This window comes from Primulina huaijiensis, chromosome 14, assembly GCF_012295235.1.
Source record: "Primulina huaijiensis isolate GDHJ02 chromosome 14, ASM1229523v2, whole genome shotgun sequence".
Taxonomy (NCBI): Eukaryota; Viridiplantae; Streptophyta; class Magnoliopsida; order Lamiales; family Gesneriaceae; genus Primulina; species Primulina huaijiensis.
Genome location: NC_133319.1, coordinates 16942197 through 16953691, shown reverse-complemented (window position 1 = coordinate 16953691; position 11495 = coordinate 16942197). Strand labels below are relative to the sequence as shown.

The 11495-nt window shown below is 32.2% G+C and overlaps 1 protein-coding gene across 1 annotated transcript; it reads right to left on the bottom strand.

The window, feature by feature from the left end:
- Positions 1–312: 312 nt before the first annotated feature.
- On the bottom strand, positions 313–10199 carry LOC140957060 (protein ZINC INDUCED FACILITATOR-LIKE 1-like). The gene is made up of 17 exons (XM_073414133.1): positions 9984–10199; positions 7569–7609; positions 6598–6658; positions 6405–6507; positions 6217–6319; positions 6032–6085; positions 5520–5582; positions 4907–4956; positions 4749–4824; positions 3422–3631; positions 3034–3121; positions 2409–2494; positions 2218–2325; positions 1924–1968; positions 1721–1809; positions 789–832; positions 313–602 (listed from the first exon to the last, which is right to left on the bottom strand). The coding sequence occupies exons 1-17, from the start codon at positions 10129–10131 to the stop codon at positions 517–519; spliced, it is 1455 nt and encodes a 484-aa protein (XP_073270234.1). The 5' UTR covers positions 10132–10199; the 3' UTR covers positions 313–516.
- Between the last annotated feature and the right edge of the window lie 1296 nt (positions 10200–11495).

Below are 11495 nucleotides of genomic sequence, written 5' to 3'. Positions count from 1 at the left end.
GATGGTTGAATTAGCTGGACTGAAAATGCACGCAATCCGAAGACTGTCGCTAGTTTTTCGCAAAATTATATTTAAGATTTAAGCTAATTTAAATATTTTATGACTTATGATACTTTTGAGAAGTTTTTGAGATGATGTTATAGTTGAGTTTATTTTTGAAATAATGTTAACTTATGGTTGGTTGACGTTTACGATTTTATGATTTAAATGCGTTCTTTTGTATTTTCAAATAATAATTGGTTGGTTTATTTTAAATGACTCAAAAGTATTTTAAAATATATTTATGTATACTTTCGGCCGAATGCTTAGGTGGAAAAAAAATAAAAATTTCTAGTATATTTTAAAGAAAAACGAATGATAGACGTTTCATAATAGATTACAAATAAATTGTTCCAATATGCGAAGCACATATTTCTTACTCATTTGTATAAATGCACCACTAATCTCAAAATCTAAGCATTTTCGTGACGGTTGAAACTCAATTGAAGTATATCCAAGTTTTATTCAGTGAATCATTCATTTCGTTGCTAAAAATGTCTTGCATGTCATCAAAACTCCAATCGCCTCGATTATGTTAAGGATGAAGAATACCATAAGGTCACCTGCATTTGATAACGTTCGCGTTAAATAGATTACAACAGATCCATGATGAGCATGCATAAGATAATGCTGAGCCAAGTACACATATTGATCTAAAAGTACACCAAGACAAATAATAACTTGTGGTTATAAGAAACAAGAAGGAAAGAATCAAAAGAAACCACCCAGAGTTGACATTATCTGCATACCTGGAAGAAAGTCAGCATGAAGGCGCTTTTGTGCCCAAGAGAATCTGCAGAAATTCATACAAAAAAGCACTATTGAGAGGAAAAAGTAAATGCCAAACATTGGTGTAATCGTATAGCACCCAAATAACACATCCGTTCAACATGCAATAATAGAGTTTAGTTCCTAAAAGAAACAACCCTTCGGCCATTTATCCAAGGATGCTAACTGACCATATAAATCCTTAGTTATGTCATGTACTCTCTTCACAATCTTCTACTAATTCGATGGTTGGATATAATTTTCTTGTCACAACATAAAATTCTAATATTGTTTTTACGGCTTCGATGCAGTCTCTACCCAATAAAAAGAAGAAAGTTCGCTTGTCTATTCACGTAACCAATAACTATAAGAGATGTTCTTACATAATGGCACAATCTGGCAATTTGTTTTTGGCTACTTGGTCACTATGGAAGAAGGTTGAATCCCTCATGAGTTCACTCTTTCTATCAGTTTGAGATGTTTGTCTATTCACGTGTAGGATCATCAATTTTATAGTTTTGACACAAAATAAAACGAATCACCCCATCCTTATCTGAATGTTACATATTGTTGGTGATCAGATACACACCGCAAAGCAAGAAATTTTCCCAGATTCTATGGTTCTTAAGTTTAATATCATTCTGTACTCGACTTGATTGGAATGTCAAGAAGTTGAAAGCTGATTGCCAAAGTCAAAATGCAATCAACAAGCTCTCGAAAGCATATTCCACTTAAATTCAAGTTGAAACTAGAGAAATCTTTGTAAATCAACAAACAAATATCTAATCCTAAAGTCACAAGTATTAATAACAGATTCAAGCTTAAAATATTGGCGCGTCCGATCTCTAATTTGGCATAATTCAACATGTGTTTCAACTGCAAAGATTAAAACGTGACGATTAAAGAAACTCACATCATTCCTCCTCCTGCTGGACCCATTGCTTTAAAAAGTGACATTAAGGTCATGGCAATTCCATTTGCTGCTCCTCTTTGGTCCTGGACCTTTAGTCATTTTGTTAAAGAAATAGAAGAAGGTTAAACGAATGCTCAATCATGTGTAAGACTAAGTAAACATGAAACAGAGGACATTGAAGAGATCAAAGGTCGAATGAATACCACGGCTCTGTTCTGCAACACAAACAACCCCGTAACGATGGATATCTGATAGAAATGAAAATTGATTGTTAAATATACATTTTGAAAAAAAAAATGAAGAACACATAGGATATGAACAGCAACTATATTTGCAAGAAGGCTCGATTACAGCTACAGTAAACACGAAGAGAGACAAGTATAACTCTTCCGTTCAAGCTCATTTCATGAAAATCATACTCATAAAATAGCAGTAGTGTGACACTATTTTTTAAACGACGGCAACTAAATTAATCGAACATTATAAAACCCACTTACTGATAGAACATTCTTCAACAGAGATGCGCAATTTAACAGAATTGACTGTGTGATCCCAGAAAGCATGGCTATATAGTGATAACTTGTCAATAGAGGTATTGAAATAACCTGTGTTTAGTAGAGAACCAATGAAAATTTTGATTTTCCAAACAATATGGGAATAATATCGTAAAAAAGTCCCATATGCTTACCCCTGCAACTCGACAAATCATGATAGTACCTATAAATTTCTCCGCAATTGGATATAAAGAAGATTGAAAGACTAAAAGGCCAAAACCTGAAATTTGAGCAAGCCATTAGCTAGCAACATATGTATTTCGATGTAGTAATGTACGAAACCAGCTTATTGTAATGTTCTTGCAACACCTAAACTTTTGTTGTTTCCTAGATTTCATGTTCGATGTATGGAACCTAGTGAAGGTGATGAACTTTTTGTGAAGTAATTTGAGAGGCTAAAGAACTTTAATGTTAAAAATTTCTCGAGTGGTAAATTCTAACTTCACCTAACTAGTGAATATAAGTGATCTACTTGATCAATCCGTTACAGGACATAGGGTTAGCACGTTCAGACATAGTTCAACACATCAAATCGCTAAAGTATCTATATAGTCTTTATTTTCAATAAAATGTTGCAGACTTGCATCACAGGTTTCTATCATCAAAAGGGTTTGTATCATCAAAAGAACATCATTCCTAAATTTATTCCAATCTGTTTTATTTTCTGATATGTCTTTTATCAAATTTTTGATAATCTTTATTACTAAATATGAAAGAAAAGGAAACAGAGAAGAGAGAAAACATCGATAGAAACATAACCTGAGATGGCAAGAACTGTTCCTACATCCTCTGTTGAATAACCTAAGCCTCCAAGTCTTCTGGAGCTCTCTGCCCACAATGAGAATATCTGTTTAAGATGAGCATTATGTGAACATGGTCAATCTAAAAGGTGATAAGAGCGTTTTGCTAAGTATTTGAAAATATTTCTAAATTTCTTCCTAGTGTCTCTCAATTAAGCAATAATTTTGAGTATAGATAAAGATTCAATCAGTTGGACTTAAATTCATATTTGGTAACTACGTAAGTGAGAATATTTTCCACATATACCATACAGACAAGATGAACAAAAACAGGTTTCACCTGAAACAAAAAAGTAGCATGGTAATACAATCGATCAGGGAATACTTGGCTGTGATATTACTTGTACCTCTGTGTAAGCCATATCATGAAGTGAAAAAACACAATAAACAATGATTGATGACATCAGTGGCCAGTTCTTAACGAGGCTTTTTTTGGATGTCGTCTCTCTTCCATCTGGCACGTCCAATTTTTCATCAGAACCTCTATATGCAGACTCTAGAGAATCATACGAAACATGAGATGATAGCCGCTCGGACTTGTGTGAGTGCAAGGTTTCCTGCATTTCTTACAATTAGATCAGATACGACGGAACATGCATTGGACACACCAAATCACCATTTTGTTATGAACCCGAAAACACAAAATTTTTAGTCCTGCACAGGTTATATTCTAAACACAACATATAAAAGACCTGATAATTCACCTTATTGTTGGATTGTGAAAGAATAAAATAACCACATATAAATATCATGGCAAGTAACAAAATCCTCCTTTTCAATATTAATGCACCTTTTTGGCTGTTCTCATTCAGGTATTTCAAGTCCCCAACTTCAATTTTATAGTGCCTTTTCATTTGTTTCTTGAAATAGTTTATGATAAAATTTCATAATGTTTCTCACTTGTTTCATGAAATAATCAAGTCCCTTCTTATTATTTTCCTTTATTACATCATAAGAAATATGCATCAAATAACAAGGAAACTAACAAAACCACCTACTCCAATATCATTGTGCCTTTTGTTTGCTTTCATTCCGGTAGTTTTGGTGTTATAATTTATGAATTTAATTAAATAATCCTCACTTCAATGTTCTCCACCTTTTAAAGTCTCTAACCTCATTATTAGTGAAGCAGGAGACTAAGGAATATAAACCCAAAAATAATTCTTGAATATGCATGTTAGTCGAACATTAGACATCAAATGCCTAGCAAAAAATACCCAAGATCAATTTAAAGCTATATTTGGGTTTCGCTCAAGGATCTTGGCGACTGACTTCCTAGCATGTCTCGAAATAGTAGAGAAGGGGATAACTCAATTCAAATGCAATTAAAAGTATATGTGTTCACGATTCAAACGTAATTCAAATGGACTGCTTTTTTATGTCAATTTTGGCCTATTACTGCTATGATTTAAACAGTTTTTTGATATCTTTCTAGGCTGGAATAGTCCATCATATACAAAACCAGATCACTGAATCAGTATCATATTTAAAGAAAACTAGTATGTATCTCATTTATATCTTTTAGTTTATAAAGCACTTGAAAATTTCAACCCTTGGTGTCATATTTATATTAACAAGTGATGAATATATACATTTTATGAAAGAAAATCGGGAAACGTTAAACGAAGCAGAGAGCTTGCAAATCTTAAAAAAAATAAGTTTAAAAAAACTAACCGGGAGCCAGAAACATCCGATGGTCACAACAAATGCAAAGATTGAAATTATGAGACAGGGTAAGAAGTATGGAAATCTGCACAATATTGTTATTTGCAACAGATCAAAACGCCAAAATTTATATATAAGTTGTTCCTAAAAGGTAGGAAAAAGGGTACCTTCCAAAGAAAGAATCTGTAGCAAATATTCCAGGAAATTTATCAGCCGGCTGAGCACAAGTATTATGATTCAGATAAGCAATAACTAATAAATGAAACAATGATATTTGTGAATGAGAAAATAATACAAATTATTGAAATTGATCATGACAATTTAGGTACTCAAAGTCAAAAAACCATTCCAAAACTGTTATAGAAAATTATATATCTGACAGGTACCTTTCACCTTAAACACATAGTTTCAACAGGTGCAGGGTACTTTGAATAAATTTAAACTTTCTTCCATGTACAAAAAAAAAATCCGAAACCGTCGGTAGAAGATTGCAACCATTCACCAAAATGAAAAGTAGTGGCAATAAGGTTCATTGGAGTTCTTCTAGTCTTTGATGTTCGTAGATTGCAGTCTACATGAATGCGAACTTTTTGCTTCGATAAATCTATAACTCTTCATTTTGGAATACACTAAATTTCTACAAAGGTTCAAAGAATAACAGGCAGACAAAAAGCATTTGACAGATGATCCCAGAGTTAAAAGAATTGACAATCCATATCTCTTCCTTCAATCATTTCAAATCGAAAAACAGGGTGAAAATGAACATATTTATCTGAGTACCTGAGCGAAGAAGCCTCCCAAAGCAGGTCCAATAATCAATCCAATGCCCCATGATGTGCTAACCTAAAAAAATAAAGTAAACAAATTGTCTAAGTCCCCCTAATTATATTGTGCCTGCATTACTATGCTGTAGTCAAATAGTGAAATACTTTCCATTTTGGTCAGCTCCAACATAAACACATCAATAATGCATGTATATCGACTCATTCAGTCATTGTTTCCAGTATAGTCAAAGAAAGATTATTGTTTTTCCTAGAGACTAGTTGGATATGTTAGCATGGATTACTGTTGCCTTTTCCATTTCAACCTTAGGGATGAATATTGAGAATTCATGAAGTTATAAAACAAACTTATAGTTCACATGCATTTCTCAATTGTGTATCCAGTTATAAAATTTCTTACATATTTCATCGCCCCGTTTTCTGTCTTTTAGAGAGAGACACCAACTTTGTCAGTGATCAAACAATATATAATAAATAAGTGTTAATAGAATAAGATTAATGGCTGCTTACCGCTGATAGTCCTAAAGATTGGTGTTCTTCACGAACAATTTCACATGCATAAGCCTGATCATGGCCATGGTCATGGGTAAAGTCAAAGTCGAAACCATAAAATTCACAGAAAACTAACTAAAAGGAAAATTTTTGGCACTAAAATGATGAATCTAGACCATCAAGTATTATTAGGTAGTGAATACCTTTATCGGTCCAAGTACACCATTCAAACTCCCGAGCAGAAACCTCGTCGTGAGGGCCATCCAAAAGTTTACACTGAGTCCAAATAGAGTGTTGAAAACTACACTGTAAATGAGTAACCAATCAATTCTAGACATCCAACATGAAAAATATGCAGAAGCAGGAAAGACAAACAAATGTGTTCACTCACACCATGGCAGAGCCTATGATTAATACAGGCTTCCGACCATATCTATCGGCAATGGTTCCCCATAAGACTGATGTCAGAGCTCTTCCAAGCATAAATGAGCACCCTACATGAGAATATATTCATATTGGAGCACAATAATCAATCGCTCGTCAAAACTTGTCATTTATTGAACAGAGAACATAAATCAGCCAACCTATAAACCCAGCATAAAATCCAATATCTTCTTCTCTCTTTGCAATGTGGAAATCTCTTACCTAACAACAAAAAGCCAATTTGCAATTCACAAAGAAAAAAATCAGAAGTCTTTCCTGAACCGCATGACCAAAATTTCATCCACATAAAATCATATTTCTGAAACTAGTTGGCGTCAACTGAATGCCAGCAAAATTCCGTCTTAGCGTTTGGTTAAAACACTACAAATGCAATGAATAGAGCCAGAGACAGATACTAGATTCAGAAATTGCAATATGTAATGCGTAGGTGTATATAAATTTTTAGCATTGATGGATAAAATGGCTAATCGAGAGATGGAGTAAAAAATTTATCCAAGGATAGGTGATTGTCCATCCCTGATACATTAAACAATCCCAACCATAAATTTAGAAGTCAAGCAACTGAATTATGTACAAAGTTTCTTTCTTTTGACAATATTCCATGTAGGGAAATCGTAAAATCTTAAAAGGTTAGCTACCTTCCAGTTGGTATTTGGGACTTGAAGAGTTAACCAAATGCAACTAGTTAGATTAGTTAAGATTTAGCATATTTGTTTTGACATCAGAGCTGGATCGGCAAAGGTATATTGTGAATTTGAAATCGAAAAAAATAATAGAATTTCTCCTAAATCGTTCCATGTGTTTAGAAGTTCTAGGATGAAGTGTGAGGCAAGCAAAGCCGGCATTCGAAGGTTCTATATGAATCATGGGGATAACTATGAATTAGACTCAATTTAAACAACACACAAAACTTTATTGTTGGAGATTGTTTACATGTGTTAGATTGGTGGTAATCCACATAAATAACAAATTATGGTGCAAAGAAGAGAGATTAATTCAACACAAAGGAAACAATAGAAAACCAATCAAGATAGCAGCTCAATCACTACTACAGGAAACAGGTAGTACCATACTTTATAAAAAAGCAAGTCCAAGAGATTTAAATACTCACCATGAAATATAGGAATGGAAATAGTGAAGATATTGTCAGAGCTGTAAATTCAAGGCATGTATAAGAGACACAAGAAAAGTGATGAAAACGACATTTTGGATATAAAATCTAGTGATACCAAATATTCATGTTAGTTTAAGTGCATACAGTTGGAAAATGCAAAACCAAAAAGAAGAAAGAAAACCAATGCTTTAGATAAAGGAGTAACTCTGTTCATGTGAGGATGGGCTATTAGTTTGGAACATCAGCATCACTTATGAAGTCACGCTGCGGTTTTGATGAACCTATGCCCCAAGATCATTTAAAGGGATCATTCTGTACTCTAACTTTAATAAAAAGTTCTTGCAGACATTATCATAATGCGATATCACTATGTGTTATTCACGATTCAGTGGGCCAATCTGAGATTGACTTCAAATATTGATAGTTAAAATATTCGAATTTATCTACGAAGAAATTTGGCGTAGAGTGTGGGTATTGCCTTCACATAAAAATATTTTTTAACGCAATGATGGTAATTGTATTTACCACGAGGGTAATTTCCTTAGGTTATGTTGAACTAAACCCAAAAAAAGAAATGCATTTAACTCTAAAATTCACAAAAAGATGATATTCTACAGCTGACTTAAACTTGAACCATTAAAAGTAATACAAACACTAATTTTGATCTATCCAAATATAGGCTGGTTAAATTCTAATGATTGAATCTGATGATTTGAAAAAGATGGCAAAAACTTGTGTGGGACGGTCTCACGGGTCGTATTTTGTGAGACAGATCTCTTATTTGAGTTATCCATGAAAAATATTATTTTTTATGTTAAGAGTATTAATTTTTATTGTGAATATCGGTAGGATTGACCCGTCTCACAGATAAAGCTTCGTAAGATCGTCTCACAAGAGACCTACTCTAGTAATATAGATGAATATTAGAAATCCATGGCATACTTTAGAACACGTATAGAAAACATATTACTATTTCAAAGAAATTAATTGCATGCAAAATAGAGAATAGAACGAATAAGTTATATGAAACATATCGTAATTATTCGAGGCCAAAAACTAAAATAGAAGATTTAACTTATTCATATAAAAAAAAATAAGAAAATTGGTGGAAATTTTGATGACTAACAAAACATAGACGTTGAGATCAAAGATGATGAAAAGGATTATAACGTTACCAAGAAGAAAAGAAAATAACGAATAAAAAATGTAAATAATTTTGAGTCGACACAAAGATGAGTTGAATTTCCATTTCTGGAAAATTCAAAAGTAAAATAATGATACATATAGGTACCATAATAACAAGTTTGTCACCCTCTTCGTGATTTATTTTCTAGATTAGTGTTTATCAATATGGGTTATTTTATATCTTAAAATCAGGCAATGTTCTACAACCTTTTCACTCGGAGTAGGTCTTTTGTGAGACAGTCTCACAAATCTTTATATGTGAGACGGGTCAACCCTACCGATATTCACAATAAAAATTAATACTCTTACCATAAAAAGTAATAATTTTTCATGAATAACCCAAATAAGAGATCTTTCTCACAAAATACGACTCGTGAGATCATCTCACACAAGTTTTTGCCTGAAGCTCTAATTAAGAAATAATTTTATTTTTAGGCTAAATAGGATAAATTATATTTTATTCTTCTCCGGAAGAAGAAAAAAAAAGTGGATCCTTGTATAAGACAAAATATAAGTCTCGCCACATAATTTAAGATTTTCCGAGTGAACCTTGCCACCCACCTAGTCTAACCGATAAAATCGCAAAATAGTCCTTTTTATTTTTTTATTTATGTTTTGGTAGATTAATTTTAGTGCTAATTTTTTTGTTCTTTTTAAATATATATCAAGTGTTGTTTTTTTCTATTAATTTATTGTAATTTTACTATTTCTAATAAATACTAAAGAGAAACAATGAACAAAGTACTGGAAAAAATTATGTTATTATTTAATACATTAACAATTAATTATAAGCATTTATCAAATTAACTTCGAGTAACAATATATTATGTAATTACTTAACNTTTAGAAATATGGTTTGAAAATTTTTTTCTGATTAGTACTCATCTCTGTTTAAGGAGATAGATGATGAAAAACGGAAGATTTGGGTTCAAGTTAGAAGATTGATTTTTCTCTGTCGGTGGAATAGAAAGAAAGGTGAATCTTTATGTAGAGTCAAAGTTATGCTGTTCATGCTAGTTTTTGTGCAATACAAAAACTAATATCAACCATTTTTTCGATACGATATCAGATATCATGTTTGTTTGAATCCATGTCTATATAATTTAGTCAAACCGATATTTTCGATCGTTGGAGTAGATAGAAATATGAATCTTTGTGTAGTGTCAAAGTAATGCAGAGAAGGTCATTCATTACATCCTTAAAAAATACCATGATTTCTTTACTTACCACTGCCAAGCACAACAATCCACACGGTTAGAACTTGCCTAACGGGCAACCCACGCTGTGTTTCCTTCAGGCGATCAACCTCACATCCCGGGCAGCCTTCGACGTAATCGTCTTTGGGCAGCAGCAAATTCTGGGCTGGCTCATCCATTTCTTTCTGTACGTTGTTGAGATATATGCTCCACTACCACACAGATATATGGCAGAAAGTAAATGTGGACAATTGCTGAGATATAAATGGGAACCAGAATTAAATAGCAGAGGCGTGTTAGAATTTTGTAGCTGTAGATGCTCGCTCTACTTTGGATGTTATTCGCCCAACACCGACCATTGGTCCTTACAGTAGATTGACGTGAGTTTATGAGTACCGAGAAAATTTTTATATTGAAGCTTTTTGTAAGAAGAAAGATATTATATATTTATTCCGGGGAAAAAAAATTCACATAATTTGTTCAATTAATTTTCATTAAGTTTTTAAAATTAACTTTAGTACACTAATTTTTAATTATTTTCGATTATTTTGATCAAATTACTGGCTTGATATTGTTACAATTCAATAATTTTGGATATCATATCAGTATTTTTCGATGTCATATTATTATTTTTCGGTGTCACATTAGTATGTGAACAAAAATTAAAAAAGGCTAATATCTTTTAGTTCACTAACTTTATCATTTTTGGGTTTTAGTCCGCTCACTTTTCGACTTTTGATCTTCGTACGTTATTTTTTATATTTGGCTATTTTGATCTATTTTCTCCCGGAGTCGCCAATTTTCGCCGGAAAAACTAAATAGACTTTAATGTTATGTGTCTTCCTAGTGAAATGTATATGAAATAAATCAAGAATAGTCCTCAAATTTTTAACTACATCATCTTCAAACACCGTCTAGTCACCTTTTTCCAAAGAAAGTGGACCCCTTCGAAAGAAAAATTGACAAAAATAGCCAGATGTTAGAAGATAATATATTGAGACAAAAAATTTAAAAATTAGTAGTCACTCAAAAATGGTAAATAAAAAAAGGTATTAACTCAATTACAAATAAGTCAAAACCAAAATTTAAAAACATAAAAGACTTTAACTTAAAACTGAACAAGATAGTGGTTAAAAAAACTATTATATTTATTTATTCTGTATATAAAAAATAAAATAGAATTATAAATGATGGATTATTTTATGGGAAAACTGTAAAAAAAAAAAAATCATCATACCTTATTTTCAAGGGTAAATTGGAGATAAATCCTCAAACCCAAACATAAATTTATCTTAACTCTCTACACCCAAAAAAAACTTTGTTTAAACTCTTTAAAATAATAAAAATTACAAAAATACCCTTGTATGTGTTAATTTTAATGATTGATTTTTACTGGGCCACAAATGATATCAGAGTCTAGGTAAAATTATTTCAAACATACAAAATTATTATTACTATGTAATCAAATGTTTGAGAATGATAATTTTCTCAAATAATATGGATCCAAACCTAGGTTCGAGATTCATATTTGCAGGATTTATTT